At 42.1% G+C, this 25,897-nt stretch overlaps 1 protein-coding gene across 1 annotated transcript in view; it reads right to left on the bottom strand.

Moving 5' to 3' along the window:
* NTSR1 (neurotensin receptor 1) overlaps positions 1-25,897 on the bottom strand; it is a 102,399-nt gene that overhangs the window by 23,408 nt on the left and 53,094 nt on the right. Inside the window, exon 2 of the mRNA XM_054044923.1 lies at positions 5,247-5,448. Coding sequence (XP_053900898.1) covers positions 5,247-5,448 — 202 coding nt within the window. The remainder of the gene's footprint in view (positions 1-5,246; positions 5,449-25,897) is intronic.

Below are 25,897 nucleotides of genomic sequence, written 5' to 3' on the forward strand. Positions count from 1 at the left end.
CTAGCGAAGAGTGTGAATGATGTGTTAATTCATGAGCTACTGATTCTGAGTGCCATTAGCCTCTTTTGGTAACATACTGCTCTGATGATTGCGCTGAGTGAATTCAGAGCTGCCAAGTCTGGCCTATGATATTCTGATGGTTGAATGAAAACATACTTTCTGAGAGCGGTTAGGAATCTTAAAGCAATGAAATTAGAACATAAGAATGGTCACATTAGGTCAGACCAATGGTCCATCTAGCCTTGTACCCTGTCTTCAAACAGTGGCCAGTGCCCCATGCATCAGAGGGAGTGAATAGAACAGGGCAATTATCGAATGATCCATCCTCTGTCATCCAGTCCCGGCTTCTGGCAGCCAGAGGTTTAGGGACACCTAGCGTATGGGGTTGTGTCCCTTGACAAGCTTGGGTAATTACAGGATATGGAGCCAAAGCAGCTACAGGTCTCATTCAAGATCTCCTAATGAACAAGTAATATAGGTGTTACTGATGGTTAAAAGCTTCAGTGCTCTGGTCTTGAGGCTAAAGTCACTACAGGCAGGCGACCTAATGGCATGTTGGGGAGCTGGAAACACTAAATAGGAAGCGCATTAGCTGTGGATGTTTTAAGGAAGGAAAATGGTGTGGAGAGGTATTTTTTTAATTTGCACTCTCTACCTTCCATAAGCTATTGTAGGCTGGGTGCGCATCTTCATTTATGACAGAGCCTAAAATAAATCACATGGATACTTGTTTATTTTTGTTACATTTCAGACTGCTTGAAAGTGTGGTTTGTAAAAGAAATACTAGGACTGGGAGATGGAAATCAGGTAATCAAGTAAACCCAAAAATCAAATAAAAACAATTTTAAGTTCAGTTAAGCTTGTTGATTAAAAGAACCTTAAAGGGTCCTTCTCAGTACAATGCAGAGGTTTCAAATCAAAGCCAAAATTGCTAGCGGCTTCTGTTCTGTTCTGTTCTGGGTGGTCTAGATTAAGGCCCTAAGGTGAGTGTGCAAACTGGCAAGGCTATCTAAGGCCTTGCCTCACCCCCTGAGCTACTTGGATAGGAGCCACATTCAGGTGCATCCTCTGTGTTCCCCTGAGTGCCCGGACAACTCCTTGGTAGCCCTCCAATCCTGTTACTGCACCAATGAGGAATGGCTGCCGCACACTCCTATGGGGTGGTGGAGCAGGTATGTATGTGAACTCTGGGAGGTCTTGTGCACACTGCCCCCTGGTGTTGCCGCTGAAGCAATGCAGCTGCGTACTGCTCCCTACTCAGCGCTTTGCTTCACAGACACACTCTGATCCTGACTTGGGGAGTCTAAACCAACGTCATCTGTACTGAAGTCCTCACGTGCAACAGCTTTTCTGAGCATTGGCACTAAATCTTCAAGGTGAAAATTTGCCTGGAGAATAAGAATACTATAATAATTAACAAAAGCTTCTTTACTTGGAGAAAAGAACCAGGTCTTAAAGTGCCCAGCATATTGGAGACCCCTATTTGTGAATACATTCTTTTATAAGGGAGTCACTCTTGGGGAATGAGAGGCATAAATTTAGTTTTTTGCATTATTATTCATGAAGAAATCCATCATCCTTCATCTAAAAGATACAACTCAGTGTCAGGACAAAGGTGTTGGGGCTGAGGGAGAAAAATAGAACACTTGCTAAATAGAAATAGGCAGAAGTATTAAAAATAGAATCAAATATTAATGCACTGAGGTGCTGATTTGGCTTCCATCCTTGTAATATCTAAGGGCCTCCCAAGCATTAACACGTTTCTCTTCATACTAGCCCTGTGAGGTATTATTATCATCCCTATTTTTGAGATGGTTAAGGAAGGCGTAGAGAGATTACATGACTTAACCATGGTCAGACAAGATGACTGCAAGGAAGCTGGGAACTGAACAATGCCTCCTGGGTCTCCGGCTAATTACTTAGTCACAGGACCAACCTTTCTCTCACTAAGTGCTAGACAAGGCAGTGTTCAGACCATCTATTTTGTCTATCACAGTCTCCATCAGAGCTGCACCCGTTGGGAATAATGGACCTGAAAAATCATAGGGTGACATCCCGGTGCCATGGATGTCAATAGGAGTTTTGCCGTCAACAGGGCTAAGATTTCACTCCTTAGACAAGCCCTAACAGACATCATAGCAGCCAAAGCATTTCAGCTTCAACCAATGTAACGATGAGAGTGGCTGCACGGAAAACTGCCAGAAAACGGCCACACTGTACTTTATACCATGGCTGTCACCATATAAGACAGAAGAGAAGCGTCTTTTATTAGAATGTCTTCTGTGCCATCGTTGAACTGATTCTGTTTTATCACCTCCCAGTTTATTCTCCGGATTCCTTTGCTTTTCCCTTGTCCCCTTCAGTTAAGGCATCAAATCTGTCATAATCCAGCTCTGTTTCCAGGTTCGAGATCTTTGATTTGACCTGTGTCCGACCCACAGCTCAGCACAGAAATAAAGGGAACAAATTGCCTCAACCGTTATTGACTAAACCGTTTCCCATTAAAATGCTGTCAGCAGTTTTGCTCTTGGCTTCATTTATAAACTCTACTGCCAAGAATGTGTACATGTGAACATATGTGCTGAATAGATTTATGGACTCTGTGTACAGAAAGCAAGAAGATAAATCGTGTTAAGCACAACAACACTACCACGGGCAACCAGAAATGCTCAGCATCACTTCAATAGGCACCACCGCAATAGCCTAATTTCTCCAGGTAATTATCCTGAACGCACATGCAAATGGTTGGTTAGACAACATATGCACTACTAATTATGACAATTGTCTGTGCAACTGCAATAACTGTGTGTGCAAACGTAAAATCCATTATTACACATGAACATTTGCCTGGGCATGTTTGCAAAAGCTGGGCCTGGATGTCTACCTGAACCATATTTAAATTATTCAGAAGTTTGGTTTGGCTGTAGTTTATTGAAGCCCACAGTTTATTAGTGTAGTGGTTCAGGGCCAGACAGTGGCCTTCCTGTGTATCGGTGCACAATGTGGGCTGCGGGAAAGATGCAAAATGCAGCCTCTGTGCAGCCACAAATGCAAGCTTCATGCTTGCCTGAGCACATGGAGTGAAGAAGAGCAGAAGAGGATGGGTAGGAGGTGTGGTCCATTGCACTGAAAAGGTACATTCCACATGTGTCCTGGGCAGTTCTGGAAGATGCAGTAAGTTGGGTGCCCTCTGGGACAGCACGATTCAGCAAAACCTTCAGTGCAGGACTGTACTTATATGGCACACCTGAACCCTGAGTGGTTTTAGCGTAAAGGTGCAGATGAAGCCATTTCTGATGCTCCACAATGCAGTTCCTCCTTCTCCTCGCTGACATTGAGTGAATGCTGGAACTCTGTCCAGCCACAGAACCCATTAACGACCTCCAGAGCAAAACCTCAGCAGTCATTCACCACTGCCAGTGAGCAGTAAATGAAAAAGAAAGTAACCCTGTCCCTCAGAGAGAAATTATAACGCTGTCCAATCCCTCCCATGTCATTAAAAAACCAAACTGTCCTCAGGGACTTACACTGTCTCATTTTGAAACCTCAAGTCATAAAAGTAGAAACCAGAGAAAAAAATAGGCCATGTGTGTTCTTGGTGAAATCAGTGGAGCTGGTTGTGACATTTTAACATTATTGTTTCAAATGTGCTGTGAAAATGTCAGTTTTTGCAGGGGGGGAAAATATTTCCTCAGAAGTTTGAAGGGATGAAAATTCATGATTTCGTCCGAAGTTTAGGCTTCTGCCATTTTCACCAACAGAAATGGTGAAATGGCAAAGCTGACCCCGGGATCAAAGCTATGAATACTTGTCAAAGACAAGGCGGGTGAGGCGATATCGTTTATTGGACCAACTTCTGATGGTGAGAATTAAAAGATATCACCTCACCCGTCTTGTCGCTACAGCATCCTGGGACCGACCCAGGTGCCACAACACTACATCCAATATCTGCCAAAGTCTCTTTTCACACACAGATCCATTCTAAGTGAAAAACTGATTCTTCTGCACAGCTCCAATAACGTGAAGAATATTTTCACAGCAATTATTAATTTTACTACATGGTAAGGAAAATAAATTGGACTAGGAAATAAAAAGGGATGGATTTTGAGAAGACTCTTCATGCAAAAATTGAATTGCATTTGCATGCATAATTACTGTGAGTGCATACACAAACAGCATTAATTGCACATGCAATTGAGATAATTGTGCACATGTTTTGTATTCACTGTTGTGTGCAGAGGGTAGCCAAAGTACAGATCCAAATCTTTGATTGTACAGGTTATCCTTAGCATCTTGCTGTTTAGCTCTTGATCTGTTGGTAAAACCACAAGTTATAATTAAAATGGCTTCAGTATTTGGGCCCTGATTCAGGAAAGCTCACCTATTTCGGAGGGCACTTTAGCCCATGCTTCATTTTAAGCACATACTTAAGTGTTTTTCTACATAAGGATGGACTTAAAGATCTGCTTAAGTGCTCCTACAAATTATCATGCAACTATAAAACCTTAAATGTGTCATCCATTCACTAGTGATGAGACACAAGACAAATAACATGGTCGGTTAAAAATGGAAAAAAACAATGCTGCAGGTAATTTGGCAGTTGTTTCCACTTTAGAGTTTGAAACAGATTTTTTTTTATTATAATAATTATAATTATAATATAAGTATTATAATTGTTGATTACAATAATAACAATTTTGAGGTTTTCCCCCTGAGCACAATAAAGTAAGTGATATCCAGGAGGTTGCTTTTACTTATGTTACTCCAACTTTTCCAAACTTCTCTAACTTTTGAATAGCTTCTGAGTAGCACAGTCACAGTTTCATTTTTCTGTTTGCCACTCTTCAACTTTTCCCAGGTTGAGGATTTGGAAAAATTAGAGTGTGGCAAAGGAAAATGAAAAAAAGAAAAAGAATGAAAAACTCTCAAAACCCTATATAGCATTCATTTTACTGCATTCATTGGCAAACATGGGGGGGAAAAGGGGGAAAGGGAAAAAGAAAGGAGAAAAACAAAACAAAAAAATGAAAATTTGGTGGTTTGAGTCAAAAATGGAAAATTTCGTAAACCAAAAACTTTCTTGTGGAAGTTTTGGACTTCAAAAGAGGCTATTTTTCACTGAAGAAAAAAAAAAAAGATTTGGAGAAAAACTACAACCAGATCTAATGCTGCTATCTGTAATTCTACCAGGTATGTCCTAGAACATGTTGCTAACTCATTCAATGCTTAACATCACAGGTACATACGCAGGACTCTCACTCCGTGCTTCAGAGCTTGCACACGGCTGGGCTCCATGGACATGCTGAGCATCGCCTGCTGTCCTCCAATAATGCAGACCTGGTTTTCTTGTGCCGCTTGCTTGAACATGATGATGAGCTGGTTGGCGATGATACTATTCAGGACAGAAATGACGACCATTGGAAACACAAAGGAGATGAACGTGTTGACCTGCAGGAGATACAAATGGCAAACCCACTTAGGACTTCAGTCAGGAGATCATATCTTATTTCACATGATATCAGATACACAGCATGCAAGGGAGATCTTTTCCATCCACGTAGGCTACACATTTAGCTTTTGGAATGCAGGACTTATTGCACAGAGGGGAATCTTAAACAATGGTGAAATAAGGTCACTCAGGTGGCAGAACATTAGATGCAAGTGGCTAAATCAATCTTTCTCCAGTTATGGTGCCTTGCCCCTATAGCAATGCAATGTGTTGATTGAAATAAACCATTGATCTTGTTACCCACATGACCAGCAGGACACTTCTCAGCTTTCATAGTATATGGTAGTCCTTAGCAATGTTTTCTGAATAGCAGTTTCTTATTGTACACTGTATTCTTTTCTTATCATGGGCAATTCTTGGGCTCAGTTTTCTTCTATTGCATTCAGAATATTGGCCTTTCCTTGTAGATTTAATGATATTTTTTTGTTAGCTGGTGATCAAATTATCCAATAACCCTTGTGCTCTAAGAATTAAAGTTGATCGGAATAAAAAGTGTGCACATCTACCAATGTGATATATGCCATCATGTGCCAGCAATGCCCCTCTGCCATGTACATTGGCCAAACCGGACAGTCTCTACGCAAAAGAATTAATGGACACAAATCTGACATCAGGAATCAAAATACTCAAAAACCAGTGGGAGAACACTTTAACCTGTCTGGTCATTCAGTGACAGACCTGCGGGTGGCTATATTACAACAGAAAAACTTCAAAAACAGACTCCAAAGAGAGACTGGTGAGCTAGAATTGATATGCAAACTAGACACAATCAACTCCGGTTTGAATAAGGACTGGGAATGGCTGAGCCATTACAAACATTGACTCTATCTCCCCTTGTAAGTACTCTCACACTTATTATCAAACTGTCTGTACTCGGCTAGTTTGATTATCACTTCAAAAGTTTTTTTTCTCTTAATTAATTGGCCTCTCAGAGTTGGTAAGACAACTCCCACCTGTTTATGCTCTCTGTATGTGTGTATATATATCTCCTCAATATATGTTCCATTCTATATGCATCCGAAGAAGTGGGCTGTAGTCCACGAAAGCTTATGCTCTAATAAATTTGTTAGTCTCTAAGGTGCCACAAGTACTCCTGTTCTTCTTTTTGTGGATACAGACTAACACGGCTGTTACTCTGAAACCTGTCATTAGGAGAGAGACTTTACAATGGCATTAAACTTTGAGCTGAAACCTGATGAGTGTATATCAGACTAACAAGCCTCTGTCTCCTATACATTTGAATTGGAAAGCTTATCATGTATTTCCCACCATGTTTATTATGGCCTGATTCAAAGCCCATTGAGGTCAATGGGAGTCTTTATACTCCTAGGGCTTGTCTTCACTACCTGCCCGGATCGGCGGGTAGAAATAGATCTCTCGGTGATCGATATATCGCGTCTCGTCGGGACGCGATAGTTGATCCCTGAATCGACGCGTGTACTCCACCAGCCCAGGTAGGAGTAAGCGCCGTCAACGGGGGACCCGCGGCGGTCGATTTGCCGCCATCCTAACAGTGGGGTAAGTTGGATCAGATATGTCGAATTCAGCTACGCTATTCCCGTAGCTGAATTTGCGTATCTGAAATCGATCTCCCCCCCGTAGTGTAGATGTAGCCCTAGATTCTGGCGACTGTAAATTTGTAGGAATTGAAAGTGTTATAGGTCTAGGTGTAGGTAGTTAGCATTTATATTTAACCCTACCTCATTGGCAGTATTGCAAGAGAAATGTGAAGTTGTTAAGCGTCTATCACCCTTGGATCTTTTGAAACCTTTGTCCAGAAAGCTCAAATTTCTAGAGTGGAAAATGAGCTACACTGATTGCAAGGAAATCATTTAACTAGGGGGTTCTGTGGACATCATAAGCTACAAGAACAGTGTCTGAGTAGTTTATGATATCCACAGGGAATTGTTTCCATCTTAGTCATCTGTGAAGCACCACAAGCCATGAGCCTTAAAGAAAATTAATGAACGCAACAGTTTTAAAATTTCAAAACATTTACAATTTAAACTATTTTCTACAAGTGACTGAAACCATTAAAACAGTTTTGTTAAGACAAAAAAATTATAGGGATTTTTGCCAGGGTCAAAATTAGCATTTTAACAGAGATCATTCTAACTTCATTTCCCAAAATGGCCAGGTCTCCATCAGATCTGAATGGTCTAAAACAATAAATCAAAATCCATCATTTGAAAGTCAAACAAACGGATAATAACTTATTAGAAGAATGGTTTCGTATGCTGTTATTTCTGCCAGCTATATCTCAATCTAATTCAGACATGGTGACTATCCACTTGGATGATGAGTGCATTATAAATGTCATGAAGGAATGGATAGATAGATACACACCAATTAGTTTCTGAATTATTTATACCAGCAGTAATGCAAAAAATAAGTACTACACAAACATTTGGATAACAGGCACACTGCAATTACAAGTATTTACCTTTTTGGTTCATAAATCTTTTGGCGAAGAGAGAAAGAATTGTTGTTACCCACTTTTCTCTAGCTAGACCAAAAATTTGTATGTAATGCATAGCAATTTGCTCCAGAGCCTAATGTACTTTAACAAAATAACCAGCTGTGTTCCATCTCTAGCTATCCATATGATGAGAAGGTCTTTTTTGGCTAATGCTAACAATAGTAATGGAGTTCCTCTATGGTCAATTGCTTGAGGAAACTCCTAGATACAACTCATTAAGACTATCTGCTAATCACTCTTGTTCTGAACATTTTCTAAGCAAAACTCCTGTATCTTCTGAAAAAAAGATATCTTACCTTGTTGGTACATTATACACTGTTGGGCCTTAAAAATGCCTCACCTTTTGAAATCCACCCCAAAACCGCAAAGTGCTCCGTAAATATTAAAGGTCAGATTCTCATCTGGTCCAAACTAACACAGTTCCATGGAAATACATGATGCTGTGTAGATTAACACTCACTGAGCATCTGAATCTACTTCGATAAGCTTCACAACGCACCTCTGAGGTAGGGATAAACTTGTGACATAGAAAGGTAAAACGACTTGCCCAGATTCACACAGCAAGCCAACGGCAGAGCTAAGAGAAGAACCCAGGGGTCCTGACCCCCATTTCTGTTTCTCTAATTGCTGGATACACTTCTTTCTTACCTGATGCATAACTACTGCACTCAATAAAGGGAAATGCTTTACCCGCTCCCCTGTGTTCCAGAGTTTACTAACTTTCAGCTGGAAACTTTTGCCCCGCCTGTAAATTGGCCGCACACACAGCAATCACACAGGAATCATACAATATCCTTAGAGAGCTCTTTAAAGCCCTGTTTCTTTGCTTACACCTCATTGCTATTGTACACTCTTCAGAAAGCCTGAGAGACTATCAGGAAACTTATTGACTTTCTCTTTTAAGAATTTATAGTGACAAAACACGAAAATCAGATCTTAGCAGAAGGCAGTTACCTTGAAAGACTATTTTTTTCCTTTCTCGATTTATACCCAGGCTCTGATGATAAAAAAAATATATAGACAGAATCAATGCCTCCCTCCCCCAGAGGCAGAAGGTTTTAATTTCTGTCCAAAATTATTTACAAGCACATCCTCCTCAAAGCAATGAATGCTGCTAAAAGCCCATGTCCTTCCTCCTAGCCCCAAGTATTCTGAGGTTTTATTCTAATTGAATTTCTTTTTAATCAAATTCTGTGAGCTCAGCCCCAAAACTAAGCTGAGTGGTGGCCCAGCGCCACCTCATTTTCAGGAGAAAGAATGATGTTGCTCATAATGCCTGATCCAACTCTCATTGAAGACAATCGGAAATGTGCCATTGTCAGCGATGCAAATCTGGGTGTATCTGGCTAGCTCGTGGGCATGCATGTTGGAGTCTATGCATCCAAATCATGCTTTGGGCATGCATGTTGGTGCTGACACACAAGGAAAGAACCCTTTGAACATTTGGCTATAAGTGATTTAAATATTTCTCCAAGCAGACATCTTCTTTAGGGGCATGATGCCAACTGCAAAGTTCTCATTGACTCCGACAGAGGTAGGATCAGCCCAATCCATGATACTGATGAACGCATGCACAGTTCAGACTAACTCTCAGATGCATCAGCAGCATTTGTACCATTATTCCTCAATGGTGAAGGAAAATATACCGACTAGCAGAGTAATTCTTATCAGGAAGACACACATCAACCACGATGAGTCTGCTCGCTGAAGAATGGCAACTTCTTAAATACAGTGGTGAGCATCTTATTACTGGATGCATACAAACACCTGACTGTCATATTTGTTCTGACTCACCGAATTCCTAAAAATACAGTCTCCTGAATAATGTTCCCAAGCCAATACAGAGTGTTTGCTGCCCTGTAACATCAGTCTCAAAGTTGTGTTTATGGCCTATGCTTTCAATGGGAATTAGGCACTTAACCTGTTTAGGAGCTTTTCAAAATCCCAGCAGGTGCCAATTTGTATTTTTAGGCACCTAAATATCTTTGAAAATCTGACCCCTTTTCTTCCTGTTTGTACAGAGCCTAACATATGGTGCCCCAACCTTACTGGGCCTTACTGCAGTTCAAAGGACAATGGAGTGATTTGTTTAGTCAACCCTTTACTCCCTGATCTTTAGGTATACCTGAAATTGACTTTTTTGATACCTGATTTCCTTTTAACTCCCTATTGCCAAGTGAGTTCTTAACTTCCACATAAACATCAACACATTTAACACCTAACAGCAGATTGACACAGAAGATGGATGAACTGGGTTGGGACTTCATATGCTTACGAGAAATAAAACAGATGGAAATTTATAAAAATTAAATCAAATTTCTGATAAAAATAAAATTCATCAGCCCCACACAATCACCTCAATAAAATCAGGCTTCTCTGAAGTTTGTTTGAACTCTGTCCATGCAGCTGTGACTGTGGGTTTCATAGAAGTCATGCAGTGATGCTAGCAAGAGACTAGCAAAACCACAGAGAAACAAAATCAGAGCCCCCTCCATCTCTGTTGTAGGGATTTTTCCTGTGATTGTTATTGGAACTCTAACTCTTCTGTATTCAAAACAGAAACTCCACCGGTCCCTGCTGAGGTTTATTCTGACGCATTGTGCTTATGCATAGTCTTCCCCTGAATTGTTCTGCTCATGTGGTTTCCCTGGGATACCATTGAGGCTGACTTGAATTTATTTGCAACATCAATAGCTAAGATAGACACATCACTTCACTTAGCGACTCTGGGGAGGGCTGAAATTGATTCTGTAAATTAGAAGCCCTGAAAGGTTTATTATGTGACCCCCCCTTTAATCCCAGGAGCAACAAACTGTAATAGCAGGGCCACTTTGGAAGAATTCTGCTGTTACATTGGTAAGCTCCTCACACGAACTCTGTGTTGGGCTTTTCTATTATTGAAGTGGGGCTAAAGAAATCCCTTCGCTTGGACGTATTTTACACGCATGCACATAACGGAGGGTGCAGTGGGTTGCATTTCTACACCAAGGTAAAAAGCGCATGGGAACCTGACCCTGAATTAATGGGAATGCTTTGGAGTCATTACCATGAATTACATGCTCCTGCCTGGAGACAGGACTAAAACCTACAAGGGGAGTGTGTAGCTGAGCACTATACTAGCATCAATGTCCTTAGATGCACAGGCATCTGCCCAGGCCCCACCCCTTTTTTTAGGAGTAAGGGAGAAGCACACGGAGGGTTTGAGATTTTCAGCTGTTCAGTCCAAATACTACTCCCAGTGCACAGCCTGTCTCATAGCCACATTTAACTTACACTGGAATGGAACAACCTTGCAAAAGAACTTGCAAGACCATTGTCTCTAAACCATCCACATGGGTGACAGCTCATTCACAAGTTGTTTGGCTGACTGCCCTAAGCATAGGAACCAAGCAATGATGTGCTCCGAAGTGCACCCTTAATAACACTGCCAGGACCAGCTGTGATACAGAACATCTATCCCCCATGACAACACTTAAGCATTGGCCTCACATGTGACATATATGTGCCGAAGGAAGAGAATGCCTCTGCATGAGGGAAAAATCAAGGAGAGTAATTTTCAGGCTCTAGTGGTTGCAACCAAAAGAGATGCGTTACTGTCAGCACTGAGGATTAATCAAAACCATGGAAGCGGTCAGAATGGAAGAAGGCAATTCACATAGTCACTCTGTCAAGGCAATGGGTAAAGGCACCAATGGATTATGTGATGGATTTGTTTTGCAAGATATTATGTGTTCCTTCCTACGTGCTCAGAATCTGGCCCTAAGGAATCATATCTCCAGATAAACCGGCCTAGCTATCATATATTTTCAAGCACACTTCATTTCCCCTTTTAATAGCCTGCAGCCACAAACCCTCTTCACTGACAATCCTGAACATTAAGCACTTTTTCCACTGATGCATCGAATGGAAGTTCAAAGCTGATATTCAAAGTGAGAGGCATTAGCAGTCAGTGGAGTTCTTGGCTTTCACCTTAAGCCATCCTCCTCTTTATTTTTGTGACATTTGGAGATTGTTGTTATTTTTAAAGAAGAACCTCATTGTCCTACAGCTGTTTCAGGATATGTAGATGACCTGGAAGGAAGATTGTGATCCAATTGAGATAAGTCAGCTTCTCGTTATGGAACCTTGATACCAATGTGACAACCCAAGTCGCTTGAATTGCATTTAAGTGACAAATTCCAGAATCTCTTAGTAGTGTTATACAGCCTTCAGCAGTTCCATTGGTTCTGATTTACAATTTCCTTCCCCGCAAAATGGATCTCGTAAGCCAACAGACCACATAAAACCAATTGTATTTTTAAACAAAACCTTCAGAACGGATCTGCAGTTCTTTGCAAATATTGTTTGCCCGAGGACCCTTTTTATGTACAGTTCAAACCATTCCAGTGTCATTTGGATATGGAAAGCTGAGGCATTCAAAGTATGGGTGAGAAAAGCCAAGAACCGTGAGCACAGAAGCAAGTTGGCTTGAACAGAAGCATAATTGAGGGATAGTTGAAAATAAACCATTGTCAAAATGGACCAAGATAGACGGCTAATTGGAGCCTCAAGTTATGATAACTTTATTCTGGCCGAGACTGAGGCTCCTATCAAGGCATAGTAACAAAGTTCAAGTATGACTCAAGAGAAAGATTTCCCTCCCCCTCCCCCCTTGTTACATGATGAAACATGGAGGTCACAGCAGAGGCAAATATTTAATTTTTCAGAGATGCCAAAGCTATGCCTTCTAAGACAAGGACACAGCTGCCTGCCATGTCAGCTGGCAGAAAATAAAATAGGGACTAGGAATAGGAACTGGCCAAAATGAGGGCTAATTTATAGCAGCGAGTTCTGAGACCGGAAGAGAGCCAATTTTCTTTCTTCCCTCTCTGGATGTGGGAAGTCTGATGATTGAAATACAGAGGGGTGTGGAAAACATTGAGCTGCTAGGAACTGACCTGGACAGACGGCTCTTTCTGTGCTCACATTTCCTCACATCAACTATCCCTTCAGGAAGCCTTCAGCTTCGAGCTGAAGCACACATCTTGAGGTGTGAGAGCGACGCTGGCTGCGAAGCTCTTGATTTTCTGCTGGTGAGGACGTTTTAGCACAGAGATTCTCTACCAATACACCAGGAAGGATGGTACAGTGGTTAGCACACAGGGCTGCGGGAGACCTGGGTTCAGTTCCTGCTCCACTAGAAATATCTGGTGCAACTCTGGACAAGTCTCTTATAGCCTCTCTGTACCTCAGTTTCCCTTCTGTAAGATGGGGATAATAAGTGCTTCCCTACCTGACAAGGGTGTTGTGATGGTAAATGCATTAAAGATTGTGAGATGCTCAGATACTACAGAGATGGGGGCCATATAAATACCTAAGATAGATAGGCCCTCTTGAATTCCAAGAGCACCACTTGTGAAACGGTCAGTAGCACCTCTGTGTTTAGGGACTTCCTGGAATACGATGCTAGAAACTTCCAGTAATCCAAACAATCCTTCACTTTTTGTTTCTTAGCAAACCAATTAAACCCTATATCTGAGATCTAACAATCTACCACATTCTGGTGCACCTAATTTCCAGTGGAAATTAAAAATAAATTATTCTCCCTCTGATAGTGGAGACATTTATTGTTAGTATATGTCAATCAGAAGAGCACATACTGTTAGATCAACATTTGACTGCCAAGAATCTTGATAATTTGACTAAATGAATTTTACAAAATTTTCAGTTCTCACTCATTGCTTATAATTATCTTTTTTTTTTAAACTAGGGGTGATTATTTTTAGCTCTTAATAATTAAAACACCCCTAGCAAATTGCAGTATTGCCTGCTCTGACAATCAGAGTATGACAAGCTTCAGAAAAAGGAAAATTATACAGGAATCACAAAGGAAAATTCATTTGAGAGTGTAGTGATTGTCTCCTAGTTGTTATTGGGGCATTTATTGCACTGGATGAGGTACACCACATACTGTGATAGGCATGAGTAGGACCCATGGATCTTGAAAGGTGTGTTGTGGGGGGTATTGATCATCCAAGGAACTCACACAGAAAAATGATAAAAAGACAAAACACCATATCGCTGATGGGTGAACACTTTTCAGAAAGTGATCACTCCACATCTGACCTCTCAGTCCTCATTCTCAAAGGCACAACACCTTCAAACAACAAGCCTGGGAGGTTAAATTCATCCCTCTGCTAGCATGGGTGGCGCATTGCATAGGCGGTGGAAAGCTGTGCCTCCCCAAACAGCCTGGCGTGGCCCTGCCCACGCTCCTCCCCGAAGCCCTGCTTGCCCTTCCCCCTTGGCCCCAGCCCAGGAGGCTGGTCCTCTTCAGGAAAGCAGTGGGCTGGGGCTGGGGCTAGGGTGGCCCAGACTTGGGGGGGCTGGGGTCGCCCAGTGCTGGGGGGGAGAGGGAGAGGGCTGGAGGCACTGGGGCTACCCGCCCTGTGCTTGGGGGACCTGGGGCCATGCACTGCCTGCCTGTCCTGTGCTTGGGGGGGAAGGCTCCAGTGAGGGAAGGGAGGCCGGGCCAGCTGGGGGCTGGCCTACTCCAGCTGGCGGTTCATCCGCTGCCCATGTCTGTTAGATACTAAAAATCATGGACTTAATAAAGACATTGGGTTTATAGGTTTTTACAACAATCTATAACCCACTCTCCCCCCCCACCCGTTTTGTGCTCTGACTGTGTAGGTGTTAATTGGCCACTTCACCTTGTATGGTCTCTTACAATATGTGGTTTCAGAGTAGCAGCCGTGTTAGTCTGTATCCGCAAAAAGAACAGGAGTACTTGTGGCACTTTAGAGACTAACAAATTTGCTTACTCTTGTGCTAAACAATCTGTTCCACCTTGTTTTTACCTGTGATACTCTGAGTACCTTTCCCAGACCTGAAGAAGAACTCAGTGTAGCTCGAATGCTTGTCCCTTCCACCAACAGAAGTTGGTCCAGCAAAAGATATTACCTCACCCACCGTGTCTCTCAAATGGCAATATGGACCTTCTGGAACTTTTAGGGTGTTTCTCCATTACTTCCTTCAGCAATTCCCATAAGGATTATTTTTGGACTTTTTAGTATTGAGCAGTATGTTTTAGCACAACTTTGTCAGGTTTTATTCCATAAATATTGAAACTGTGTCCAGATCAAAAACACTGCTCTGAAAGGGTGGACCAATATGAGGGTTTCACAATCTTATAGGATAAGAGCTATAAACAGGGAAGCCCTAGAGAGTCAACCCCTAAGAAATGTCTAAGAAATGTCTAAGAACTACTAGCAGGAACTTGCCTAGCTGAGTGAATTAGGGCACAGGCATTTGTCTTTGGGGGCTTACAGACGTGTGTTCCAATCCTTATAGGTTAGCAGTAGAAATGGAACCAAGTCCCAAAATTTGCCTCGGGACTCAAAAAACTTTCAAGGGTGATTGGATTTAGAGTTTTGTTCTGGACCCATCTCTAGTTACAACTTACATGAATTTGGTTGTCTCATTCCTGGTGTATACTTGTCTGGGACACCCAGACATTTTGATGCAAGTTGACGTAATTGTGAGTCTCTGACCAAGACTGCCCCAGGACTACACAAGGGATTGCTGGAGGTCAGGCTCAATGTCCATGATCATTAGATAACTGTGCATGTGGAAGTTACGTTTGGATCATCCTGTTCCTATCAGTCCATGAATAGTAGCAGAGAGCTATTAACAAATCAACAAACATAGTTGATTACAATGCTATTAAATTGCTATTAATTACAATGCTATTAAAAACAATGCAAGTAACAAACAATGTAACACGTTTATCCAAGATATAGAAACAAAGAATTTCACAGTCTGGTACTGTGCTTATCTGGCAACCACTGATGCTGTGTAGAAACCCACAGGTAGGAAACATTCAGAGCTGGGATTATGTGGGAAACAATTTAAAATAGCAGAACATGGGTGTACTTAATCCGGCTTTGGCACAAAAAGATGAACTAGGTGATCTCTTGACATTCCTTCCAGCCCTACATCTCTATGAGTCTATCCTCCCTTTTGGACCAGGCACATAATTCTGCCACTATTTTGTTGTGTGAGCTAAGAAAAAACACCCAACAGCTTTGTGCCTCAGTTTCCCTGCATGTAAACCAGTGGCATTAATACTTTCCCATCTTTCTAAAGCACTTCGAGATATAGCTGCAAAATATTATTGTTAATACAATCTGATAGGTATTAAGATACTATAACTAAAAAATCCACATCAGTAGTGTCCATATTTTGCATCCTACAGAAGACTCTGTGGAGAGCTTGAATTTCTCTAGAGGGATCTCATGTAGTCCAGAACTGTTTTGCTCTGGGAATGATATCCATAGACCAAAAAGGTTCAGGAGCAACTTAATTCCACCCAAGCAAAACCTTTTCAACAGAGTGTTAAATATCATCTGGAGACATTTAAAATAAAGGTTATAATGATGTGAAACATTGTTCACATGCACAGCTATCTGATGTCAAAATGTTACAGTCTGCTATGAATTACAGATGTAACCTTTGAAGTTAGCACACAGCACAGCACTGACCATAGGGGATATATGATAGCATCAGGCTACATACCTGAAAGAGGCAGGAAGGGGAAATCAGCACTAGTTTTGTTTTTGTTTTTTCTTATTTTATCAGTAGGAATTAGTCAAAGAACCTTCGCATAATTATGCAGCAAACTGCAGAAAATGTTAAAGAGTAAACTAAGGGCCTGTTTCTCTTATCGCTTACAATGTAAATCAGGAGTAATTAATCCCCTTGAAGTCAGTGGAATTACACTAGCGTAAAACTGATTTAAGTGAGAAAAGAATCAGGCCTCAGATGTCTACACCTCAAGAAAAGGAAACCAAGCAAAAAATATGAGTGTTCTCTTTCCCTAGCTAGACACATCCTCAAAGCTGTCGGCAAGGCAGCCCAAGCTTTTTTGCTGCCCCAAGCATGGCAGGCAGGCTGCCTCCGGCGGCTTGCCTGCGGGAGGTCTCCAGTCCTGCGGATTCGGTGGCATGCCTGCGGGAGGTCCGCCGGTCCCACAGCTTCGGCGTACCCGCCACCAAATTGCTGCTGAATCCTGGGTTCAGCGGACCTCCCGCAGGTGCGCCACCAAAGGCTGCCTGACTGCCGCCCTCGCATGGACTGGCAGGGCACCCCCCGCGGCTTGCCGCCCCAGGCACGCGCTTGGAGCGCTGGTCCCTGGAGCCGCCGCTGGCTGTAGGGGTGGGGAAGCTCAGAAAGAACTGCACATTCATGTGTTGATTAAGATCCACCACTATTTGAATAACTCCATCGGCTTCACTGATTTAAACTGGTGCAAGTTAAAGGAGCCCCCCGATGAGTATGAATCTTATATTTCAACAGTGTTCCATCTTTTTTTAAATTGACATTTACAGGCTGCTAGCTAGGATTTTAACACTAGACATACTTCCTTATACTCCTACGCTGGAGAGTTTGTCTTGACACAGCAATCGATATTGACAGTCACATCCCCGCCATGTCTGCAGAATAACTAAACAAAGTCACAACGGATTGAAAGCGAGCTTTTAGTAAGATGTAACGTGTGCTGCACTTCAGCACACCCTCATGACCAATTTGGGAATGGCATCACAGGCTCATTAGCGGCCTCTGGACAGTCTCAGCCATGGAGGAAGCAAACTGATTGTAATTTGTATTTGCACGAGGGAGGGGCAGCACAGTGGTTTAGATGAAGGAGTGGGCAAAAGCCTGAAGACATTCTGCAATCTGAAGTCACTGAGTCCCAGGGATTTTAATGGAATAACTCTCACTGTCATCAAAGAGCCCAGGATTTGATACATTGTCTTGCAAATGTAAGTGAAGCTTTGCAATAAGCAACTCCATTTGCCAAGCTCATTCTGCTCACAAAGAGCCAATACTTCAATGATGACACAGGCGCTGATGGATTGTTAACATTTTTCCAACTGAATTTACATGGTTTCTACCACATTAATGAGTGTCATTTGCATTAAAGATGGAACCTCTTCCCTGGGTTTTATTAGAGAGGATTTGTTGATCCTGCTTAAAATATCTGAAGTAATTGGGTTTTATGAGACTGAAGATATATTGTATATTCACTCTGGCTGGTTGCTTATATTAAGATATTTTAGTCTTTTTTTGTTGGTTGATGTTTAAGTTAGCTTTCATTTACATAAAAAAAAATCTACGTGTCTCTGTGGAGTATAATGCTGTCATGCAATATTTCCAGACGTTACCTACGTGCTTTAAGACCTACAGCAACTACCACTTAGAAGATAGGACATGCTGCACAGTAGGCCCCGTTCTAGATGGTTGGAGTTGCAGGGGAACCCTGGACAGTTAAAGACCCCCTAACTTAGTCTGAATCTGTCATTCAGATATCTACTCTATTGTCTCCCAATTGCTGACCCTAGGCAACAGCTTTGCCTCTGGTTCCCACATAGGCCAGCTCTGTAAGTGTTTGGCCAGAATATCTGAATGTTAAAGGCTTAGGGGAGAACAATGTGGTCCAGTGGATAGAGCATAGGATTGGGTGTGGGGTGAACTGGATTCCTTCCCTAGGTGTGCTTCTGAGTATCTGCAGCCTGCGACCTTGAATGAGGCACTTTACCTCTCTGGGCCTTCTATAAAATGGGGATAAAGGCTATCGAGCTGGTTTTGTAAAATGCTGTGATGTAAAAACTGCTCGATAAGGGCTAATTATTGTTAAATGCTACAGATACTGCTACTGTGCACATGCGTGTAGTCTGCTGTACACTCTATCTCAATGGGCACAACAGCTCTCCTGAGAAGCATTTTTCATGACAGAAATGGAAGACACCATAACAGCATTAGGGCCCAATCCTGCTCCCATGGAAGCTGAAATTCAATGCACAGCATCAGAAACTGAACGCTGGCTACAAAGAGTTTGCAAACAACCCATCTGGTGTCTGTTTTCCACCTGTTTGTTCCACACACATTAATTGCTTTGGGGTCTGCGTCTGATCCACTGGTGAGATATGATGAGTCCACGTAAATTGCATCTTCATCAGTATGGCTTCTTTGTTGCAACAGAGTGTTGCTTTATTGGTTACTGTAGCTTGTCACTTTATACCCATGAACAACCATAGAGAGTGACTGGTTGATTCCAGTTGGGACACTGTTTAAGAATACACAATGTGGAGCATTTTTAAGCCCATATGCATCCTACTTGATGAGAATGCAAAACAGTTAACAATCTGGAAAAGTGGAAAATTAATCATACATCAGGAGTTAATCATATAGAGCAGACTGAAATGAACTGCTCTGCCACAAAGGATCCAACATGTGTCGATGATGAACACATTCTGCCAACCTTCCCAATCATAAGTCTCCCTTCACAGACAAATCACTTGCCCATATAAAACAGCAGCTGATGCAAAACAACTTCAATGTACTTCTTGCTAAGGAAGAGATTTGCAAAGCCATCAAGGTGCTGGAAGGTGGCAGCATTGACTGAATACCTGCTGACATCATTTCCTTGCATAGTTAAGATCTTGAGGTCTGAAGTATTTCCACACTAATCACAGATAGTGGCAATATTATGCAAATTATTATTAATCATAAATGATGGTAATATCTGAGCTACATGGGTGATTAATTAAATTGACCCTATTTTGCTTGCAAATATGAGTGAAGGCTATAGGACATTGCCCATAGGTTCATTAGCCCTGACTTTGCTTCTCAAGGTCTTGTTGTTGATTTGCTTCCATTTGTTGCATTATTTTTGGCTGAACTGAAACTCACTTGAACATTTCCCCTTGGACAATGAAACCCTTTGTTGCTACAGTTTTTTTTTTTTTTTTTTTTTTTTTTTTTTTAATAAACAAACAGCCACAGTCTAGTCTGTGGTGGGGAGGGGGAGGGAAATAAACATGCAACTTCAAAAGACAAATTGAAATTATGCTTTAAATAATACATCAGTGCAGTTGGCTTTCACTTTTCAAAATCCGCTGGGATTTTGGTCTGCACTCGCTTTTGTAAAGGGGCTGTTACTCATCACCCTTCACAATTCATTTAATTTTCTATCCTAACTCTGCTATTTGCTTGCCATCTATATATTTTAATAAACGTTCCTCCTATGATGGCCAATGCTCATGATATTTAAATAATCTAGTCTTAATCCAGGTCCCTATGGGCTGTGGAGTTATAGGACTATTTTACATCTTTCCTTTCTTCTTTCTTCCCTTTGAAATAGGTGGAAAAAACCAGTGGCATATCAAACGGTGGCCACTTGTCAAAAAAAAAAAAAAAAAAGGGCTAGCCTGGTTATCATGCTCCCTGCAGTTCTGACTGATTCGGCTTTGCTGATGGTAACTAGTGATGCCCTTGTCAAAACTGAGAAGAAAATCGTCACACTTCCTATTCTGTTAGACATGACTGCAAGCTTTTAGTGCAACTGACACACGTTTTCCTTGTGTGGGTTTTGTAAACTGAGATTGGTTAAGAAGGTGTAGCCATTCTTGTCTCAAGGAGAACAGTGCGGACTAGTTACATGCATTAATGGTGTATGTTTGTGTAAATAAATTATAGCAGGTGTTTCCTGAGGCCAAAGCAGGGATCTTTGCTTCTTTAACTTCTGCTGGGTATTGCATGGTTCTTCGATTCATGCTCAATATATTCATTGCAGTGAATGTGAATCTATTATGCTTGAATGTTTTCTCACAGAGCAAGTCTAAATGACCGGGATGCAAAGACAGTCAATTATCCTTATTTCTTCTCTTTCATCATCTGGTAACATCAAATCTCTTCAAGTCCTGGTGATTGCAGCCATGGCATTTGCCTGCATGCGTGTTAGAATATTTAAAGGGCCCACGTGTGTGCGACAATTATAAGTCAATGTTTGTGCTGTGAAGTGAAGGGACAGACTTTGTGTGTTCAAGCAGATGCTGCGTAGATTCCTGAACGTTAAGAGCCAGGAAACCGTTAAACTGGAGGTGATGGTAGATTTCTGTCACTTCCCTCACTTTTTTAGAGATCTGTGATAGATGCACTGTATAAATGGCAAAAATAAATGTGGACTGTACGGTGGTTATGTGGAAACATTAGGAGGAGTAAGACCTGAGTCCAGGCATATAGGAGCAAATTGGCGCTATGCACAAGGAGGAGAGCGGAGCAGGGAGTGGGGGAGGCCGTGGCTTTGCCCTTCACATGCCAGCTGTGTGGCTGAACTGGGATCAGGGGATGGTGGGTAGTAATTTGCTGTTGAAATAGGTCATTTACTTGGGCATACAGTAAAACCACAAATAATTAGTAAGCAGTAATTTGCTACTGGTGTGGGTTATTTCCTTATACTTGTTCTACAGTAAAACCACAATCTAGCCCTAAACACACAAACTTAATTATTGGTTTCACTCCCTTGTCAGCTTCAGAGCCAGATTAAGGTGTTATAAGACCAAGGCTAGGCCCTGAGTTTGGGGAGTCACTTGATGAGATCAGAATTTCGGGATTCATTAAAAAAAATGTTTCTAGCTCTCAGAGCTGCGAAGAAAAGCTTGAAAACATGAACTGAAGGGTAGCCAGAGCCTGCCTGAGTGTGCACGCGACCTGAAACAATCATTTCAAGAGGTATGCGCTGCCTCATTGGTCCTAACTCTGAAACTTGCTGCTTCCCCAAAAGACGAACTGTCGTGTGTGTGTGTGTGTGTGTGTGTGTGTGTTGGGGTGGGGAGCATAGGATATGTGCCTAGAGCCCTTGATTGCTTTAATTTGGCTCTGGTCAGTCCGCACTGGTATAGTGAATCAAGCTTGTGCCTAAATTAGGGTGACCAGATGCGATGAAGAAAATATCGGGACACCGGGGGAAGAGGGGGGCAAAAAAAAAAAGCCGAATGCTGCCAGCCGAGCAAAAAAAAAAAGCCGAGTGATCCCGGCGGTGCAAAATATCGGGACAATCAGCTCAAAATTGGGATGGTCCCAATTTTATCGGGCTGTCTGGTCATCCTAGCCTAAATCCTTCTGCATGAAGCTGGAAGCAGAGATGCTAAAGAGAAATCTAATCAAAGGGAGGTCCTGGCGGAGAGTTAATAAAGAACAGGAAACAGATAAATTGACATTGGGCCCGATTCTGATCTCCCAGACCCTGTTGCAATGAAGAGGTTACTTCAATGAGATCAGTGGAGTTGCACCGGTGTCAAATTGGTATAAGTGAGATAGGAAAATAAGAAAAAGGTGAGATCAATGCCAACAATTCCAGGGATGATTTATCTGTTGGTTTGCCTCCAGGATGAAACGTTTTGAAGCTAGTTGAAATGGTTCACAGATGATTAAAAGTCACATTAATACAGCTGGTAAAACACCGTCATATCAGCTTAAAATAATTAGCATTTGACAAATAGTTTGAATTTTGAAACCATCAGGGTCTTTGGTTAACACTAATAAAGTTTGATTAAAAGCAGCAATTAAAACTCAGCCTCTGTGGGGCTATGAACTTTACAACAGATGTTTAGAGTTTTGCTCCACTGACCTTGGAAGTTCCACCAGTTCTTAACTGATCTGTGTTGGTAGGCCCTGCCACAGCCAAACTGAACCTCTTTGTTTTTTACAAGAAAATTGCTCATGGCTTGGACTAGATGGTGCAAAGCCATGTGCCAAGATAGGTACGTGCTCTACTCTGAGGCCAGGCCTACACTGGAATCTTTTGGTGGTACAGTAACGTAAACGGGGGTGATTTTTAAAATATTTCTAAACTGGCAAAACTCCTACTGTAGATGCAGTTATACCAGCATAAAAGTGCTTTTGCCAGTGTAGCTTATTTCGTTCGGGGAACTGTTATAAGCTATACTGACAACAGCAGTCTTTTGTGGGTATAAGCTGTGTCTCAGGTTTGCTGATATAGCTATATGTATAAACCCTTTTCTAATGTAGAGTAGGTCTCACACTGTTGAGAGCCCAATGCAAAACTCACCTTCCCACAGAAGCCTGCCCACAAGAAAAGAAATCTATGCATGATTATCTAAGCCCTAGAATGGAAGAGCAGAGTCTATTTCAAATAATTTTATTCTTAACTCAATATAACTCTCAGTGCCTAGATACTGTGGTGATTGGCTCCCTATAAATACTTAAAGGCAGATAGATTTTGCTACAGTATTTGGTGATTAGCTATAGCCTGGACTATGGTACTAATCACTAGGCCAGGGAAATCTTTAGGATAAGTTAGCATTTTAAAACTCTCTTAAGTCCATGTTTCCATGATAGTCCTTCCCAGGAGGATATTCAGGTCTCAACAGTATTTACGAGAGACCTGTCTCTTCTCAGAGCTGTTCCGTAGCTTTGAAAACGTAGCCGGGCTCTCAAAAACAAATAAGTGTAAGTAGCATTCACTGTTTGTGTCCCGCCCGAGTTACTTTCCCACAGCTCTGCAAGTCCTGACTATGCATTTCATAACTGCAGGGATTGGATGAGCTACCAGGAAGAAGTCTTTCAGATTATTGCTTGAGAAAGAGGCAGAAATTGACCTGCCTCTGTTATACTCGAACAGTATTGTCAAAGACAAATCAAGAGGTGCTTTTTTTTTGCTTATAGACCTGAGACAGCATGGTTTTCTTAATTGATTTATGAGCATGAAACTATCCCTCAACAAGGGGTCTCTGGGGCTTAATATGATCTTATGGAACATAAGAACATTGTACCTGATTCTGCAGAGTGATATTTTTGAAGGAGGAGAGTGCAGTGGGATACTTAAATGAGTGCCTCTCCTATTCAGACCAAATCCTGCATGCCTTACCACACAGAAATACTGCTACAGTCAAGGGGTAAGTGTGGGGAGTAACACAAAACAGGATGTGATCCTCCTGGTATATTGTGTGCTAAGTGCTAACTATATGTCTTCAGTTAATTACATTCCCTCCATCACGCCTTATAAAGAGGAATGCCGGAGGGACAAGCACAGGAATGGCGTGAATTGTGAAATTGTTTGTTCTTTACTGGTCCCAGCTAACTGATTGTTACTAGCAAGTGCATTGCTGCATTCTTATATTACAGTACACTACATGTTTTCATGCCTGTACCTGTTCCCGCTGACTTTAGGGGCAACTGGATTGGGCCTTTCTTGAGCCCACACATTTCTAATAGCAGCTGTTTAATCAACAGAACAGCAGGGAAGTTCTTAGGGGCACATCCTAGTCCCTGTGCTTAGGCCTGGGATTGTTCACATGCGGAAACCACTGAGGTCTAAAACAATCCTCCCCCCATCACAGACCTTGCAATAATATCAGAGATGCTCTGCAGCTGAACCTGCATCCTCACGGCTGCAGCAGTCCCCATATCTCTTGCACTACACCCTACCATGCATGGATGAGCAAGTTGGCCAGACTCCATAACTGCAGCATTAGTTTGTAGCTGATCTTTTCTCTCTGGAGAGGTATTTCATTGTTTTGCATTATTTTAGCTGCTTTGACACCCGAGCTTGCACTTTGACAAACAGACTTCGTTCAGGTTTCTCTGCAACTTAAGAGAATCAAGTTTACATTGTAACTTCCAGTATTCCAGATGGTGCAGTAGCGCATTTAATGCAAAGAATGTTCTAGTAGTACAGAACATACCACTGGGGTCCATCCAGCTGACAAGAGTCAGCCTCCGGCAAATAGCTGTTGTGATAACTGGGCCTAGACATTTCCCTTCTTGTGAGCACAATTGGAAAAAGTGAGTAAAAATTCCTAAAATGTCACCGTAACCGATACTAACAAATGTTGATGGGAAAAAGGTGCAAAAAAGAGGCAGACAGGCTGAATTAGTCCAAACAAAAAGGCCCAGTGATCTATCTCCAGGGCTGTGTTATGAGCGTGCCTGGTAAACAAGAGAAGTGTGGGAACAGAAACCAGTGAACCAAAACTGATGTGTCGGAAATTAGGCGTACTTGGTACACAAACTAACGAGGGGATGGGCTATTCCATCCATCATTCCCTTCTGGGGTCCTCAAAAAAGAAACTTTGGGTAAAAAGCTAATGGACGATGACACTCACTGGCTGATTCAAAGAAGAGGAAGGAGAGAGCTTCACCATGATGTCTGCTACGCCCTCTGTCCCCTTGGATGCCAGACCTTCTTTATCTTAATCCTGGGAAATGTCCTGACCAGACTGTGCCAGAGAGAGGGACCCAGATGACACACCACCTCCACCAGCTCTAGCTAAATCCCAACCACCACCTGGTATATAAGACTTTTCCCCTCTCCACCGCCATGTGTCCTTTTCCTTCCCTACCTTATTTCTTCTCTTTCCTATCCTTTTGCCTTCTCTCTAATCAGAGTCTGGCTTAGACAGCCAAGACTGCATATTTTGCAACACTGCTGTAAGCCTGCGACCAGAGAGGCAGCTAAATGGTATGCCCTAATCAGCCTGATGCTTGAACATGTTTGCCAGGTCTCTGAATGGCTGATAAGACCGTTACTGGCCCTGTGTTTTTCCCAGCAGTGAGGCTGCAAATGAAAGTCAACACCCAAGACTGATGCTGCATTTTCTATCGTTGATGCTCTTTTCTCTCCCTTTTTGAGAGTGTTTGTCCTGCTTTGTCTTCTAGGAAACGGGACTGCACTTTTAACAACAACAGCTATGACAGCTCCAGGTCATCTCCACTAACTTCTCCTTTCCTCCAAGTCATCTCTACTAACTTCTCCTTTCCTCCAAAAGGACAGTTTTACAATTTTTAATCCCATCTAAGAGACTGTCGAACAAGGGACTATTTCCTTCTAACGACTCGCTACAGCAAAAGGGAGAGGGAACAAGGGATATTATTGAAATGAAAGCCTTATTAATACTTTAAACTGTTTCACCCTCTGTTCTTTAATAAAAGGTTAACAGGATTTTAATAGTTGATGTGTTTAACAGTGTGCCAGGGTACTAAGCAGGCTGAGGTCTCTGTATGCCAAACCCCTAACTTTGTTTAAAACTATTTAATGTTGGACAGTAAGTGGGTTATGTTAACAC

Source organism: Malaclemys terrapin, chromosome 12, assembly GCF_027887155.1.
Source record: "Malaclemys terrapin pileata isolate rMalTer1 chromosome 12, rMalTer1.hap1, whole genome shotgun sequence".
NCBI classification, from domain to species: domain Eukaryota; kingdom Metazoa; phylum Chordata; order Testudines; family Emydidae; genus Malaclemys; species Malaclemys terrapin.